The following is a 19,457-nucleotide window of genomic DNA, read 5'->3' as shown; positions in this document are numbered from 1 at the left end:
TTCAAGTCCAGGCTATGTCACAGCCGACCGTGACCTGGAGCTCCCAGGGGGTGGCATACAATTGGCTGAGCATTGCCCGGGTAGGGAGAGCTTAGGTCGGCAGGGGAATCCATTGCTCACCACGCATCAGCGACCCCTATGGCCAATAGGGCGCCATTGGTTCTGCAGTGGAGCCTCCAGATTTGTGTTGTCCTCCGGCTCTATTGGTCTGGTGGCCTGACTGTGGATCCGCAGTGCGAAAAAAGATTGATTGGCAGGAGCACGTTTTGGAGGACGCATGCTCCAGCCTCCTTTACCCGAGTCGGCGGGAGGGGGGGTTGCTAGCGGTGGGCCGAGGATACAGATAACAATTGGGCACACTAAATTGGGGAGAAAACCGGGGTAAAAAAAAAATTGGAAGGCAAACATCCCTGAGGTACACAGCACAAGTCTTAAAGCCAGTAGGGTTGGAGAACACAATGTGGAATGTGACTGGTGCTGGTGCTGCTGCTGGGGCGGAGCAACACCACCTGACAAAGTGGTTAAATTTATTACAGTTTCTGCAGGTTTGCCTCCATCCTGTGCAGTCAAAAGCTCTGGACTCATGCCTGGTCGACCCACAGTTTCCACAAACGCTGCTTAAAACGAGCAGAAGTTGCTGGGCTTGCTGGACAGGGAGACCAGGTTCTGTGTCCTGTTACAGTAATGTAGGCTGGACTTTCTGCACTGCAATTTGAGTAGTTGTAGCAACAGATTGAGCCCCAGTAATTTTAGCAGCACAGGCAACAGCAGACTCTACTTGGCAAGCTAATTGAATGGCTTTGGCCACTGTTAAATCATCAGATTCGAGCAACAGTCTCTCACTGCACACTGGAGGTTTTCTCAATAAGTAAGTCCTGAATCATTTTGTCATACAGTGCTCCGAATTGACATGGCAGCGCCAGTTCCTGCAATGCAGCTGAATATTGGAGAATGGACTCACTCGGCCGCTGGCCCCGCTGTCTGAAGTTGAAATGCAAGAGGAGTCCAGGGAACAGGCCAGGTAGTGCCAGGAAGCAGACGGGTGAAAGCGAAACTTCAGCCATCCTTGTTGCCAATATTATGGTTTAAAAACAGACTCCAACAACTTCTTATGGTAAACTAGCAGGACGCTTTATTGTGTGTCTTATACATTTCAAGCATGGCACCTCACTGTCGTAAAGCAAGCACACACGCTCACCTACGGCAACACAAACAATCCACACATCACGATACACCCACACACACACACGCCCTGAAAAGTAACAAACACAGAACAACCAAACACAACAGTACCATTAAATCGTATATAGATTTAAAATAGTTTTGGTCTTTATGCTAGTGTTTAACTAGTGTGTATCATTACAATTTGGGTTCCTCATCAAATTGTGGATCCTTCTGCATGTCTGTCACACTCTACGTGGTTAACATGATTGACTTGAATTCAAATTGACTTGAATTCTTATCCAAACTTTTATCACAGACACTTTGCCTCCTATAGACTTTCTGAGTTGCATTTGGGTATAATTCTCTAAAAAAAAAATTGAAAGAACAGCATAAAAATCAGTGACACATTTTTGACCACTGTACCAGTCTTTATCAATGTCTTTGAAGATTGAAGATGTTGAAATGTTTTTGTATTACCACATATACCACCATTGAGCGTTTTATAGATTTATACAAATTAAAAAAATATTTCCCAGATTATGGTTGTATGCTGGTTGGATTCAAACTGCATGGTAATCTATTGCCAACCACAAAATAAAACACACATGCAGATGCAACCATGGATGTGTTGAAAGATAAATACAATGATATTCTTTCAGCTTAACTTTCTTTAGGTAGACAGGAGTTTTAATATTTTAGCATAGATATATTGAAACGATAGTGTAATTTACACATGATTAAAAATCATATTCTCACAATAACAATATATACCAAAGACATAAGCAGAGGCATTTCTGCCTGTTAACTTCACACTCTGGAATAAAATGTAAAGAGTTGGTACTGCAACATTTGCTTTTCTGTTCGCAGCAAGACATCACTGCTTCATTGGCTTATGTTTGAAGGAAGCTCATACATGGTGTTGATTCAATGCCCATAGCAAGGAAGCCCTCCAAAATAAGTCATGGTCAATCTGATTTGAACTGTTTATCAAGTTTAAGGTTGCGTTCGAAATTTTACAGGTCACCTGAATTGCACAATGTACTGTTATATAGGCTTTATGCAGTCTAGCTCGAGAATGAAATCCCTTTGATGAAAACTGTGAACGTGTGTTTGGTAATGTTAAGACGTGCAAGGATTCATATACATTTGTTTTCGATTTCCTTTGATGCAGGCTTTAAGTATTGCAGTAAAATGACAAACAGTTACTTAGCATAAAATAAATAAATAAAAAAAATTAAATAAAAAAACTTAGTTTGATTTATGGTGTTTAGAAAATTAGGTACAATAGTACATGTAAGCGTTTATTTGTACCACACTCTTTAGCCATAGCTGCATAAACTGTCTTGCACTTGTAGCCTTTGATGCAGGCATATTTCACATCTCTTTCCATTGGTATACTTTACCAGTCTGTAATTCACAGTGTCTAGTATACTGTAGGTGCTATGAACAGGGTTTAACTATTACTCCTATTTAAATAGCCCCCGCACAGATATAGTACTATACCAGTGTAATCTGTGTTTCCTGTGATCCTAATTAAGAATGCTGTCTGAAGGGTAATTTTTCTGTCAGTAAAATGCAGTGCAGTTATTTCCACAATGTTGTAGGACTGGAGCTGTTCCCTCCTCCTGTTAGATGCGGAGTGCCATCCAAGTAATGTTGACTTTAATGTGTTTTTCAGTTATGATACTTATTCACAGGATTCACATTAAATGAAGACTGTTGCAGCAAAAGTAACGTCATGCTATATTTGTAATGTCACACTCCTGGTTATCCTAAGAAAGGAAAAATGACCTAAAAGAGGCCTGCACTATTTTAATATGTGCTTGATTTAAAACTGCACATATCAGATCTGCATAGCAAATACAATGGCAGAACAGACCAGAACAAAATAAAGATATTCAAGTGATTATAATCTGAAGGTATGTGGTTTAAGTCTCAAGGGGGTAATACAGACTTATCCAATTTTATACATACCATGTTGTCTGAGAAAAATTGGCAGCGGTCTTTAAACACATAACTTCATTGAAAGTTTTGATTGGCTTTAGCAGGATTCAACAATGTAATGTGTCTCTGTTGACTAAACATTTGTCTCCGGTCGTAGAGAAGTCAGTATGCAGTTCTTTTATCCTAGTTTATTTCTACAATACACAATGCCGTAAGCTTATTTAAACCTGCTGCTGTGAACATGCATTGAGTAAAAACTGTTGGTGATATAATGGCCTGCAGGCTAACATTCTTCCCCTTACAAATGCATACATGTAAGACTGTCAAAACCAATAATACCAGGCTGTGGTATTAAGACGAACATTCCACTGTCACTGATATTGAGAATAACAAATAAAATGATTTGCATTGCTAGCTGATTACTAGCTGGCGTAATAGTAACACCTGCTCTCGTAATAAATTTCGTAATATATATATATAATATAAGCATATATATATATATATTATATATATATATATATATATATATAATATATTATATATATATATGTATCACCCTATAAACGTGTACATCATCATTATTTTATAAAAAAAAAAAAAAAAAAAAAAAAAAATTAAATCTGAGAATAAATATTAAAGATAGGTCTTGAAAAACCAGGACATGGTATTTGCCTTTGGGTGAGTTTGTTATCCTTCTATCTCTCACTGCTCATGACATGAATACTGTGGGCTAGTCCTCAAAGCTATTTAATCCAAATCGTCATTAGGGCAATTGATATTTGAAAGAAAAACCAATTCTAATTTGAATAAGAAACAACTTAAAGGTCTAATTTGGAGTAAATAAGTTTGAGAATTTAAGTTTTTCATGACATATCTTGTTTATGCCATAAATATTTTATATTTTCAGTAACAACACTCTAGCTACCCAAACTCATTTGAAGGTTCTGTATGGTATTGTATTACCTTTTTTAATTCCTCAAATAAAATATCCCCATCAAAGTTTACTTCCTTCTTAAAATATTTGTTAATATCAATGTTTTGTAAACAGTGTTTTAAATGATAAGCATAGCATTAGCATGTATTTGTGTTGCAGTACAGTATGTCACAAAAAAAAACTGTGTATATATATATATATATATATATATATATATATATTATATATATATATATATATATATATAACATACATGGACTACTAACATACATGGACTAACATAGAAATGTAGCCACATGAATGGTATTTCATGGGACAGGAGCAAGGGCTGCATAGAGGAAGAACCTCAAGGATTGTATTAGGAGAGAAGTGTTTTGTGATTTAGAAAAGAGGACATGGTTTCCCCTTGGCTCGAGGAGAGATGCCACTGCAGAGATAAGACGGAACCGATTGGCCTCCAAGGCTGGGAAGCAAGCGTTACTTCCCACAAGGGAAACCGAAATATGACAGCGTACGTATTGAAGAGATGAAATGAAATCCAAAGATCCCCCCAGCTTACAAGGGTTGCCTATGCTGATGGAGGTCAATGTGGTCAGACTTTCAACTGGAATGCTGGCAGAGAGAAAATAAATAATATGCAAATAGGGCCAGGGGTCTTCCCCCGACTCTCAAAGAGCCATCTCCAAGGAATCGAGGCTGAATGGCTGGTTCTCCAAGGCTGGGAACAAGCTTTGCTGTCCAGGGGGAAAGACTTGCATGGTGAAAACAGATACAGGGGGCAGAAAACGGAAAATGAAAGAGAGGACCCCTCTGGCGCATGGAGAACCTTTCTGACGGAGTACAAGGCCAGCATGGCTGGTCCTCTAAAGGTGAGCTTCACTTGCCCCCAAAAGAGGACCCCCGGCTCGCTGCAACTTACTTAATCTGATAAGGAATTAAAGATTTATCACTCGGTGGAGAAGAAAAACCCACCCTGTGGGAGGAAACCTCTGGTCCTGCTGATTCGGGCATGTTAGCAATACTCTGTTGGGCTGAAGAGATATCAGGGAGTGAAGAACAAATGTAAGACTCCACTGCAGTGGAATACACCTTTTTTGATTAAATGCTGGTGACATTAACTTTGACTGCTGAGGTTGCTGCACATGGACAATATTGGTATTGAATGCCAGCTAGGTACGTTGTGAGTAAAACAGTCAAATTGACAGGGAAGGGAGAGCTGCTGGTTCTGAGCGAGTAATCCTGTTATGAAACGTATCCAGGCCATCGGAGATTGAAGAAACAGTGGAGTTCAGAGGCTGATGCACTTCAAACCCCCATCAATGCTAACGTCTTTATCTAGCACATATACATCACAAAACTTGCATTGCAAATGTTCAGTCATGTCATATACAGTATCTTCCCCAGTTTCAGGCACGGGTTTATAGCGCTGTTATATGAATTATTATCTGTGAAATGTAGGTACACAGGCATCCATTTTCCACACTCAGCTGTGTATGTACAGGACTGCTGCCATCTGCCAGTAAAAAAAAAAACTTCATATACTTTTACAATACAGTTTTCTTATTTTTTCATTGAAGCACGTTACAAAGATGTGTTAAACTTTGCAGATGCACATGTAAGCACCTGAACGCTATTCTCACGGGAGTGACAAATGGGATGGTTTGCAGTTGGGTGGTTAAAAAGAGCTTTCAGAAGCTTGACAATGGACCAGTCTTTAAAGAAGCATACCATTGGCAAAAGCATTTAGAGGGAGGATTCGTAGCATCAGAAGCCTAGGTGATCAAGACAGCGGGAGCGGGCGTGGCAATATCAGTGGAGTTTGAGGTACCTGGTCAGGCCGTGGATGTCCAAAAGGAGAAATGCAGTCGCCATTTGAGAATTTAGATTCCGAAGGAAAGAAAAGTGTGTCGAGTAGCCATTTTATGTCTAAATTGATAATCTTAGATTGAAATGATTGAGCAGGCGTCTGCATGGCTATGTAGTGATCAACAAACAAAAAAGTAAGACAAAGAATAAGGGCGTGACTTGGGGTTTAACTAAATATTGACAGATATTTTTGGCCAGGATGGAACTATGTTACATAAACAGATTTCCTTTTTAAAACCTTTTAAATGATTAACCTTTTAAATGATTAAGTCTATTTATAATGTAATTTTCACGTGTTAAATTTAAACATGGGTAAACAGTTATTTTACAAACACCCTTGGATTTTATAATTCCTTAGTATTTTATTAAAACCAGTAAGAATTAATTAAGATTCACCAGATGGCTGTTTTATGCTCAAATATTTGATTTCAACATTTGGCAAAAACAACAGGCAGAACTTCAATCCAACTGTTCAACTGTTTTTCTTTTTTTTTTTTTTTTTAAATTCTACACTAATAATTTTACCCGTTGCATCAATTTTGCATAATAATCCAAAATTCTACGAAAATCTTAACTATGTTTGTAAAACATGCATTATATATGTCATGCTACTGTATGAGTTACTGTATATGGAAGGGGCTTTGGTTAGAAACCTAACCAAACTAGTAACTAGTGTTTGCTTTTCAACTGACATGGGAAAACCAGGTCTAAACTGTGAGCAAATCACATGGTAGACTAAAAATCAGGGAAGCAGGCAAAGAAAAGAGAGAAAAAAGAGAAATAAAAGAAATATGGAGTGCACACTGGATTTCTACATGGCAAGACAAAGAGAGGAGGCGGAGGAGACGTCCCCAAATATTTAGAAGTCATCTGTCTTTTCTGAGCCTGTCTGGCACATAGTGTATGCAGCAATTTATCCTCAAACAGATAAACAAACACTGACATATGCCAACTGCTTCAGGCTGACCTGGAAGGAGACCTGTGGAGACCTGCGCTGCACTAACGTTTTATGCCACTGGTTCGTTCTAACGTACTGTGAGTTCTAGTCGGCTGTATCATGTACAGTGCGAGATGTAACTGCAGCTTTAGCAAAGCAGGCTGGATAATTTCCATTTCCCTGTCTCTCACAAGCTGCAACAAAAATACAAAGCAGAGTTTTCTTGTGAGGCATAAGCAGCTACGACTACCACCACCGAATAGGCACCTCTACATAAATCATAAGGGGACCGATCCTGTCAACGTGCAAGTATGTGATGCCAACAATTACATAACAAATGTGATTGACTCTGCTCATGTCTCCTTTATCCTTGCTAATTCACAGATGGCAGCTGCATTTCAGTGGGATGACAATCTGAGAGGCTGGTTGATAGGGGACAACAGGTATCCACTGAAGTGGTCGTTACTGACACCCCTGCTCAACACCTGCCGAAAAAAATTGTAACCATACTATTCAATATTTTGAATCCTCAAAATGTGATTCTGATATTTGGATGTCTCTGGGGAAACACTACAGTACACTCCTCAGAAGATTAGCAATATCATCCTGGTTTTTTGTGTTTTACATAACATAGCTACCATAATGGATGTGTTGAACTTGCAGAGGAAAGATTACAGGGTTTGAGGGAAGCAGATGCTGAACTTGAAGCCCCAGTGTTGGAGGTTGCAGATGCTGCAAGTGCCAGGCAAGGCAGACAAAGCCTTATAGATTACTTTTTTTTCTAGCCTTGCTTGAGGGGCTTAGTCATCCTCCTCACTTGGGTTGCTGGACATTTTAAAATTTTTGTTTGGTTTCAAAATGCCCTACGTTCGCTATTGGAGACGCACAGGTGCTCTTAAAGGGAATGTTGAATCTTTATTGGATGTAACCCCCACCCCCCCACACACACTCTGATTTGATTGGCTGGGTACATGATTTGCTATTTGATGTGAGTTAGCACATGCATGACACCGGACTTCTAAATCATGTTTTCATGCGCTATTGCGGCAGTTCACTAACACTGTCATTTTTGCCCGAGCGGAATCGGCTGTTCATATTTGCTAAATAGAGCCCATGCTCTTTTATGAGTTATGCTCTTCTATTCTTATCAAATCAGTTTAATTATTATTCACAGTTTTAATCAATACCGCTATTAATAATTATATAATAATATATATTATATATTTATATTCTATATATATATATATATATATATATATATATATGAATTATAAACCATATATACTCCAGATAATAATATATACTCCACATAATAATTAGCACAGTAATTTTTTAAAAAAGGAACATTGGAAATAAACAAAACGGGAGGCATTTAACTGAGGATCTTTCAGAAAAAATAATCCTAATATTCATTTGCAGTAAAAAGATTTGCCCTGCATGTTTGTTCCAACAGCACTTGCCAGAAAGTTGCAATCAATCTGTGCACATAGTGGTGTTATTAGTGATCTCATTCTAGGATTTTTGGCTGGCATTTTCATAGTCTGTATTGTAGTCAGTCAAATATGTAATTGTTCTGCCTTTTAAAGAATTTTAGCTGTAACCACATTTCTGAAATTCAAGTTACAGATGGCTTAAAACTAACATTCGTTTCCATATACACAGAAGCATGTGCATCAATGATCAGTTCAAGACCAGAAATGTGAATAATCACACTAAACTTCGGGGGGTTGCAAAAGTTTATGATAATAATGAAAATGAAGGTTATATTTTTTAAGCCATAACATTAGTGTAAAAATAGGCAAAAATGAAAAACACATGAAAACCCAGATATTATACAAAACTGGATTACTGTATGTGGAAGGGGGATTGGTTAAACCCACAAAGCCTTTAATATTTCTGTCATAGTAATTAATATAAAATACATTATTCAGGTAGAATCAATTACACATGATGCTCCCTGTGGAATCCCCAGCCAAGACCAATGACATTGCACAGCAAGGATTTGAACTTGCGCTCCTCTGACTATATGACACCCTGCACACCACACAGCCACGCTTTTACCACTTGGGGGACATGTCTGAAAGGATTTAATATTAGCCTTTACTGAACTGGAAAATTGGTTTTAGACTAGAAATATGGGTTAAAATGGAATGAAGTGCTCTCCCTTTGTTGTAAGTTAATAACTTTGAGCTATATAATTGGCAGATTTGATAGAAATCCCAAAGTACAATTTGTAACTTTTCCATTACCTAACATAGAAAGGAGAAAAAAAAAAAAAAAAAAACGAAAAAAAACAGCCTTTCTGCATATGGTCGGAACTTATAAACAAATCAAGGGTTGTTAAATTCCATTCTTTTACAGGCTAAATAAACACAAAAGAAAAATAATCTGTACAGTGTATTTCATAGGCTCATAAATTATCGTGAGGAAAATGTTAACATATTGCATAATTCTATACAGAGAGAATTAGGCAAAACTGTGTCATTCATCCATGTACTGTACATTGCAATTATCTAATGCTCAAGACAACTCTCCCCAAGGATGTTTGCAATAATGTAGTAGCCCTGGCCTGCTGCTTGGAGTGCTTCTCTTTCTGTTGAAAGGGGTCTGTAAAAGCAAACGTTTAAAAGCCTATAATTCTGATAATTTTTCTAATTTTCTAGCTGGTTTTGGATTCTATGCAATTTAATTAACAGTCAGTAAAATCATATTTTGATATAACATTCAATTCAAAGACTAATAAAAATTAAGCTTTTCACATACAACAGTATTTTTAAAACTAACTGAATTTGCAATGTGGTTAGAGGGGTAATATACTAATATACATGTTTTTTTTGTTTTTTTTTAACTATTTCCACACACAGAAACAGTTAGCTAATTATTTACGCTGAACATGTATTTCTAATAAACATGACATATTTCAGACAGGGTTCCTTTTGGTTCAAACTTCTAATTGTTAAAAGCTGAGAGTCCACTGCCGCTGTTGTCACCCGGGGATGCCTGCATGTCACCGCTCAAGGATGCTACGCCTGCTCTGCTCAGGGATGCCACACCCACTCTGCTCAGGGATGCCACACCCACTCCGCTCAGGGATGCCACGCCCACTATGCTCAAGGTTGCCACGCCTGCTCTGCTCAGGGATGCCACACCCACTCCACTCAGGGATGCCACACCCACTCCGCTCAGGGATGCCACGCCTGCTCTGCTCAGGGATGCCACACCCACTCCGCTCAGGGATGCCACACCCACTCTGCTCAGGGATGCCACATCCTCTCCACTCAGGGATGACACACCCACTCCGCTCAGGGATGCCACACCCACTCCGCTCAGGGATGCCACACCCACTCTGCTCAGGGATGCCATGTCCACTCATGTCCCACTCAGGATCACGGATCAGGAGACCTACGCTGACGATACCAGCTTGCTCAGGGATGCCACTCCTGCGTCTGGATCAGGGATGACACGCCCGCTCTGCTCAGGGATGCCACTCCTGCTCCACTCAGGGATGCCACGTCTGGATCACCTGGGGTTGCCTGCTGCTCTGCATCATCTGAGGCTGCCTGCTCTGCTGCTTCATCTGGGAGAACTGCTTCTTTTGTGTCTCCTAGGGTTGCTGATCCTCCTGCTTCTCCTGCCATTGCTGACAGTCCAGCTTCGCCTGGGGTCGCTGACGGTCCCGCTTTGCCTGGGGTCGCTGCCTGCTCTGCTTCCCCCAGCATCGCTGCTGGCTCAGCTTTGACTGGGGTCGCTACTGGCTCGACTTCATCTGGGGTCACTGCCGACTCTGCTTCGCCTGGGGTCGCTGCCGGCTCTGCTTCCCCCAGCGTCGCTGCCGGCTCTGCTTCGCCTGGGGTCGCTGCTGGCTCTGCTTCATCTGGGGTCGCTGCTGGCTCTGCTTCGCCTGGGGTCGCTGCCGGCTCTGCTTCACCTGGGGTCGCTGTTGTCTCTGCTTCAACATAAATTGCCAGTAGCCTCAGCTATCCAGTCCAAAATATAACCTGAAAACATGTTTTAAAAATGTCCATACGTAACTATTTATTTGGTTACTAATAGCATCAATATACTCTGCAGTGGTCACTACTAGTAGATAATTTGACCTTGTCTTGTAAGGATGGGCCCTCACCAAACTATCATCATAGCCAATTAAAATGTGTGTAAAATGAACGATGAAAACCTCTTAGAATGATGAAAATAACTGCATTTTCCATTAAAAAAATAAAAACAATGCATTATGGGTGGCATTACCATTGAAAAAAAAATATTATGATCACATTGTATTTCTGTTGACTTTTTAACCTTTCTTACTTGTCAAATAGTTTATCAAGACCTTGGCATTGCAGATCATGCACATTTTCTGGCAAAATCTACATTTCTTCATACAGCATGATCTATTATTGCATGAGAGCATACATTATTTGTTAGCTACATGAACTCCCTGACACTGTGCATTAAAATGTATTGCTGAAACAGACTCATAATTTGTTGTGTGAGAGAATGCAGATAAAAACCGTAATGTCATAAAAACATGAACAGCCAATAAAAACACCCTTAACTTTGCAAAAAACTTACCAAAAAAAATGTGATTGAAGCTCAGTAGCATCATACAAGCTCAATGGTGTATGTGCATACCTACAGTGGAAGGCATTTGGAAATATCTCAAAATGAATTAAGGATTGCACAGATGTACATTTGCCGATCGTTAAAACTGGCCACCATACAAATGTATCTTCATCATCTTCAGATCTAATTCCGTGGCACTACATTGGCAATTTGATGACAATGTACTAAGATTCCAAGGCTCAGGGAAACTAAATAATGACCTATTGGTATTTACTAGAATAATACCTACATTTTCGTATTTCATATGCATGATATCACAATGATGTTAGCCAACTGGTAACCCATTGCTGTGCCATTATACCTTAGAAGTGCCAGTGTGCTACTATATTGGAACCAATGTGCAGTATCTATTCCAAATCCATGGTGATCACTGTGTTCTGATAATGAATCTCCCAGGCTAGGGAGATATTTTTACAACTTTTCTGTAAGGATTAAATCAAGGAGCTGGCAATGCGGTCACTGGCTGCAAAACAACAAATTCAAGCAAAACACACTGCTAACAATACTTTGAGCCAGAAGACATACACTCCGTCCAGAAAGATTCAGCATTCCTACTGCATTTATTCCATTCCTGTTTCCAAAAGCTCACATTTACATTAGTTAAAAGTATGTTAACAGTTGTTTCCTGAACACAAGTCTAATGTATGACAAGAAAGACTAATGAGAATACCGTTATGACAGTAATGTTTTACAGCATACCGTGGCAGCCCTCATTCCTAAGCAAAGCCTGTACACCCATGAACAAAACCGCAAAAAACATTCAAATGTGTTAATAGTGGTTGCAAGTAGCAATCCAAGGCAGGAAAACGAAGCAGGTCCCTCAATAGCAATGTCAAAAGGATACAGATTGTATCATACATCCTTACCACACTAGTACACGGTCAAACAATCACACATAAACAAGGACAACATTATCTTGATTGACTGTATCACCCCTCCAATACATTAGTATTAAAAAACTGTATGTTGTTATTTTCACAGGGAATCTGCTGGACAATAAAGGTTTACAACACTTTCTAATGCTTTTTCTGAACCTCTGTTTCTTCCTCTTGTTTTGTTGTCAGAAACATTTTCTGCTTACTTTATTAGTTATTCTCACAGGTTTTCAAGAGTAATACAGGCTGTATAGTATAGGTACTACAGTCTTATAAATAATTCCTATTTTTCATATAAATATTACACTTTTAAAATGCACCAGAGTGAAGTAAATCATTTTTCTATCCCAAATAGTGCTGGGAAATACTTGTTTCCTTATAGGTTGTATGGAAATTAGCATCAAAGTAATTGTATAAGAGAAAAGAAAATAATATGCAAGAAAAATAATTGATTTTACACACACATTCATCCTGTATGGTATTAGGCAGCTGTGCAGACGGCATGGCATTAAGAAGGGTGTCCAGGTGTTATAATTGCAGTGATTGTATCAGATCTCCTATGATTGACTGATTATTCCCTTTTTTATTCAATCTGCTTATTTTGTCCTGTCATTTTTCTCCACTTTGTCCCACAGCAGTGTTTTATATTCTTGGTCAAAAAGTTTAGCAGCAAATCTGGACAGACATTTAGCTTAAAAAAAAAAAAAAAACATTTTTAAATAATGCCTTTGAAAATAAGAAGTGTAAAAAAGACTTGAACTTTAGCTTACCTTCATATGCTAAATAGACTCTTGGAATTGGCTGAGAAGACCCTAAGACACAGCTGGACTGAAAAAGCATTCCAATAATCACTTGAAGCACTGCAGATTTTGCCATGTCATCTGGTTTAGTAAGTAACACCCAGCTCCCAGATCCTTCATAAATTAAAAAAATAATAATAATAATTACAATCCAGAAGTGTACATTTACATTAATGAGCATCTTAGCCTATCCAGGGTCACACAGATTTGTATTATTATGATGGCCTCCAATCTGCTTCTCCATCCCCCTCCAATCACACTCTGTATTATAACTGCAGATCTTACTGAAAGCTGCAACACACAAGGGTGCACCGTTTCAAAGCCTTTTCTCTTTAATTTACTCCTGTACATTTCACTTAACTAGCACAAAACAACCGAGTGCTATAACTCATTTCCTCTTAAGCACACTCAGATTGTTTATTTCCCATGTTGTATAATTAGCATGGAATGTAAAGAAAGACTGGATTAAATAAAATAAAAAAAACATATATACTACATCCTGGCCAAAGACGGAAGAAGATTTAGAAGATTTAAACATATTCTAAGAAATACTGAGCAGATATTATCATTATCAACTGTACTTACCATGTGCCAGTAAATGTAAAGTATGATTGCATAAGGCAATCACCAGCTGAGATTTGCACACATTACCATGACATAAGGGTTTTCAATGCATTTTCTCCAGATGTTACTATATTGATATTTTCTGACAGCTAACCAACTACTAACGGAAACAGGGATTGTATAACGGTGTGTATATCCAAAGGCACATGGTAAACCAGATGTGGTTTTAACAGGGTAAACCAAGGTTAGAAATGGATGAACAGGAGAGAAAGATACTTACAAGAAATACAAGCAAAGAACAGGCCAGCTGAGAACATGGGAGGTATAACACCACAATGTGATGGAATCCAGGTTCAAATTATCAGAGGTGTTTTAATATTTAGGAGTAGGCTACAGTACTGTCAAACCAAACACAGACTAGAGTGGTAAAGAAAATGAAGATATGCCAAAGAATTTAATAAAAGGAGAATAGTAATTTTATCAGATGCTGAGAACAATCTGTGAGGTCGTAAAGATTGAATACCTTATATTAATGGATGGTAACCCAGATTCCCAATAAATATAATAATTGATACAGACTTTCAGTTAAACAGTGGTATATGATTTCTACAACCAGCTAAAATGGTACAGCCAAGAGGAGACAGCTGGCTCCCTCCTTTCTGTCCTGTCAGTATAATCCATTGCAGTTGCTTTGCAAATTTTTGGCTGCTTATGATGTAAGAAACAAACAGAGCCAATATGCAATGGCAGTAATAGCCTTTAAAGTATATGGAAAGTCATCGTGAATGTGGGACTGTGACAGTCAACAAAAAGTGGTACTAGGCAAAAAAATAGACTAGGAAATAAAAAAAAAAAAAAGTAATTAAAACCAGACCCGTTTACAAGAGCACAACTGTAATTAGCAATCAGTATTATTCCTACTTTCGGTTATTTTTCTAAAGCGCTCCCAAATTAATGTTTTCTGTTGTTGATTTTGTTTTATACTTTAATTTGTTTCAAACCACAAAAACTAAAAAAAAATAAAATAAAAAAAAAATGCAGTATGTTAAGCATTTAGTATGAATTGGTTGCTTGCTAAAGTTTGGCTCCTAATATGGAAATGTGTTTTATGAAAGCAGTTTGGCATCTTATAGTTTACTGGAATGAAATTTTGAACTGCAGGAGCCCATAGGCAACATACACACATATGGCATATGGTCTCCTGCAGTTCAAAATACATTGTAATTGTTAAACACCCTCCTTCCCCTCAGTGTGTTCATGTCTATAGTTTTCTCCTCCTAAACTAATTTCCTCAAAAATAAATTGATATGTAAATATATGTTAAGACACAGTTAACTCTACCCTTATTCTTTTATGAGCATTGAGAAGAAAGCCGAAGTGTCATGCAGTTGAACAATTCTACCACCCACATTATATACACTTGACCTTGCTGAGAATGCATCCTAACACATTCATAATGCTCTTTAGAAACAAAAGGATTTTAAACATTGTAAATCTTCTCACATAAAAATCTTTTAAAAAGTACCAGTATATATATATATATATATATATATATATATATATATATATATATATATATATAGATAGATAGATAGATAGATAGAAGAAAGTATACTGTACAGTAGTTATGCCTAATAAATAATTCCCAATACATCGACCTATTTTATAAGCAAACACATATGTATGTTGTGCAAAAAATGTTATAACAGATTGTCTTTGTTTTACATCAGAAGTTGCTGAGTGACTGTAGTCACAGTTTATTAGCATATTTAAATAAGCACCTGTATTGCAATTAAACTGTCTGACCTAGAATGAATACAACATAGCTAGACTATGACATATTATTTCTGTCATGTTGTGAAGAAATTAAAATGACCCCGTCATACTATGAAATTGCACTCATTTTCCAAAGATTTTACGAAGTTACTGCCTTTCAGAGTCTTACATATACACCATAATAGCATTATTAAATCCTGAAATCCCAAAACACCAATATACTGTATGCATAAGAAAGAAACCACACCTGCTAAGCAGAATAAACCTCACTATTAGCTCAGTTAGTTCACTTACCTTGACAGTTAGATCAAACTGAAAATACCCCAATCGTCCGTGTACCCAGCTTCCAAATTAACAGGTTGTGTTTGATTTCATGTCAAATTCTGAAACGATAACTGTCTTTCACAAAAGTTCCTTAGATAGATTGCCTTTAAAAAGAGGAAAACAGCTCCCATCAGCTCTCAGCCTTTCCCTTCCAGAACGAATAGCGAGAGTGAATACAATTCAATTGGGGGAGGTCTAGGTTTCCTATTACACTGCTTACTGCACAGCTTTGCATACCCTCCCAGTTAACCAGACACCAGACAGATAACCCAACCCTAAAATCTAACATGGACCAAACAAACACTGTGCTTCCTCAGTTATGAATATCCCACTATACGAAAAAAGACCAAAGGTCTTTTAAAATAAGACAAGAACAGGAGGTTTGTCCTATAGTGTAGTCTGTTCTTCCAGCTCATTTCTCTTGAGAAACCTGACTGTACATCAATAAGCAATGACTCTTTTAAAATGAACTTGAACAATCATGTTTAAAATATTGACCTGAGTCAATCCAAGGAAATATGCAAAAAGTATTATAATAATATTGTAACTTGATAAATTCCTTAATTGACTGAACATTGAAAAAAAAGGATTTTAATAATTTGCTTCAATTTTTGTGCTGTTTTGTAGCAAACTTTTTTCAGATGCTGTAACATATTTTAAGATAAGGTATGATTTACATTTAGCTAGCCATATAAATGCATGATTAAATGTGGACATCATTATCCTGTAAAATTGCTGATTTACAAATACAGTATATCAGTTATTAAATGCATCAGTCATTGTATAGTGACACCAGTTTCAATAGTAGCTAACTAAAATTTGAAAACAACAAAAAATTCGCTTTCAGCATGACATTGCTTTTGGCTTTATAATGCCTTTTCACAATACTCACAATGAGGTCATTGATCTGACTAAAAGGGATACCTCAGTTCAGGATGGCTGTCTTGAGTGTGTCTCATAGGTTTGTCCTACTTGTGTTCGATTGGAGTCATGTCTGAATACCAGACTGGCCATTACAGGACATTTGTATTGTTTAGAAGTAAGATGTGTTTTGTGTTTTTTGCAGACATATCAATTATTGCCATAGCAGTTCATTGGTATCACTTGAGCATTTAAAGTGTCATCCCCACCATCTGTATCCTTCCACCTCTTCATTCACAGGCAGTTCCACAATAGATTTGCTTGTCTATTGACCAGCCTGCTAGTTGTCTTGTCAGGACTGTTTTGAGGAACAGATCTGTGCCTGGAAGTGATCAGCTGGTACAGGCTGCAGTGAACTAATGCTATAACATGGGTGTGAGGAAGTCCAAACAGCACCGTTAGATAGCTTGCTACACTCACTCATGGACAAGCTTCTCATTCATGACATACAAAATAAACATGATATAATCTGGAGCAATAGAAGGATCTAGACAAATAACCTTATTTTTTTAACTGCTCACAAGAAATAAAATCAAATAAATTAAATACAGTAAATTGCCTTTTTTTTCGTCATTATTAAATGTTAGGAAAGCTGTACAAAATATTTTTATGATTATATCTGGTTTGGTGACACTCTCATTTCTAAGCATTGACGACCTGTTACGAGTCACAAGTTATGAGTTATTCCAGCTCAAGATGACCCAGTTCTACGGAGGTGTTCATTGTGTGCCCCATATGGAGAGAAAGTGCCTGAAGGTGGTACAAACATGCCCATTTTGATGGGGGGGGGGGGTCATGTGGGAGATAACGTACAAAGATGCCTTAAGGGCTTTCCAAGAAAACAATTCATTCATGTTCTATAAGAGGTCTAGGAGCCAATGTTGGTCTGCTTGAGCTGGAATGACCATTACGTCAGGAGATACCGCAGACAGCCCTGTTAAGTACACTGAGTATTGAAGCTCATTCCATAGCTGATGAGCCAGCATACTACAGCGTATTCTAAGTCATATGTTTATGTGCACAAGCAGCTTCTAGAGATTTAATATGAAATGATACATTTAAAGAATGTCTGATAAGCAAAAACAGATTAAACTATGGGCATATGATGGAAGAATGTATATGTAAACTATCCACTGAGCTCGAATGGGTTCAGTTCATACCGTGAGCGACAAATCTAAACTTACAGTTTGCAATGACATGTTTTTTTTTATTTACATATAAGTGAATGCAATAACATTTAAATGAAAAAAAAAATATCCCTAATAAAAACATTTTATTGTGTTTTGTGTTACTCGAGCAGCTGCACTTATTTTGCATATCTTTTCATTTCATTTTAAGTTAAGCATTCAAACACTTGTGGCTGTTATGCTGTTTACTGCCATAGAAAGCCTCAAAGAAAAAGTGAACAAAAGTGAAAGCAAATAACAGAAAATGCAAATGAACAAGAAACATGTGTATTATTCTTTACAACAAAGCAGACAGTTTAGAAACATAATTATGAGCTGTGACAGGGAGTTGGTTTGTGTGATCTTTAGCATCTAAATTGTTTTAAGGCTACCTTTTTTATTCTGTTAATAAATATACAGCATAGCACAATTTAAAAATTTGCTATGAACTGTGGAATTTAAAATATGAAGAGGGCTTTGAGAACAGTGATTAATCTTGTAGATACATGTTTTTTTTTATAGTTATTCTTTTCTGGCAGCTATGCATTATGTTCTAATCTTTAATTTTAGGTCCCCACAGGCAGGAACATTTTCACATAGAAATTAAATAATCTACAAGGCCTTAATTGAAACGATGCTAAAAATCTATGGTTTTCCTTCAACGGTTAGAAAATTCATTACACACCAGGCTGTATTTCACAGCTCAGTACAGCTGTTAGCTGCTAATCCATTTAGACTCATTACTGAGAGACTGAGTCTAAAAGCCTGGTGTGTTGGCCCATAGCCATTACGTGATTCCTTAGGGAAAAAGACACCTACTCTTGTGTAAAGTATTTAAAACCACTCTTGAGGCATAAACTGCAAACCAGATCCATATCATGGGTAATAAAGTTAGAGCAAAACATTTACAAGTCATTGGACCCTGCTTGAGACTGTATTTCTACAATTGGGGAATCTTGCTGATAACACACATATCTTACAATACAAATATTCCTCTTAAGGGAAGGGTAATAATATCCTTAATAATAACAAGGATAATGACTGCCTGAACTCCCAAACTCTCCTCCTCCTCCTCCTCATTATTGTTATTATTATTATTATTTTTAGTAGTATTTACTGATGGGGCTAGTTGCATATCAGAAAAAAGAGGAGGGGTTTTGTAACAACCCTTGGTAGTTGAACAGTTTACTACCCAGAAGACTCTTGCCCTCCCACCTAATGACAATGAAAATGTGCACACACACACACACAGACATTATATATATATATATATATATATATATATATATATATATATATATATATATATATATATATATATATATATATATATATATATATATATAAATATTTACTCCATATTTTGTATCAAACTGCGGTTATGAGGAAATACATATTTTGTAATTTGAGCTTTGTTTTATTCTAGGCAGGCTGTGCGCCAGGTCAAGTAATTGCAAGTCATTCCAAAACTACTTATTTGCGGAATGGAACCAGTGTTGAAATTAACATGACTTAATATTTCATTGGAACAAACTGAAAATGATGTCATTACATTTTATTCTTCAC

General features: G+C 37.5%; 1 protein-coding gene across 1 annotated transcript in view; it reads right to left on the bottom strand.

Moving 5' to 3' along the window:
• The window catches only part of LOC121318356 (semaphorin-3C-like), a 58,730-nt gene extending 42,689 nt beyond the window's left edge, over nucleotides 1–16,041 (bottom strand). The window contains exons 1-2 of the mRNA XM_041254919.1: nucleotides 15,775–16,041; nucleotides 13,111–13,254 (exon numbers count right to left, since the gene is read on the bottom strand). Coding sequence (XP_041110853.1) covers nucleotides 13,111–13,216 — 106 coding nt within the window. The 5' untranslated portion in view covers nucleotides 13,217–13,254; nucleotides 15,775–16,041. The remainder of the gene's footprint in view (nucleotides 1–13,110; nucleotides 13,255–15,774) is intronic.
• Between the last annotated feature and the right edge of the window lie 3,416 nt (nucleotides 16,042–19,457).

This window comes from Polyodon spathula, chromosome 7, assembly GCF_017654505.1.
Source record: "Polyodon spathula isolate WHYD16114869_AA chromosome 7, ASM1765450v1, whole genome shotgun sequence".
Lineage (NCBI taxonomy): Eukaryota > Metazoa > Chordata > Actinopteri > Acipenseriformes > Polyodontidae > Polyodon > Polyodon spathula.
The sequence above is the reverse complement of the archived record's forward strand: the minus strand, read 5'-3'. Positions and strand labels throughout refer to the sequence as shown.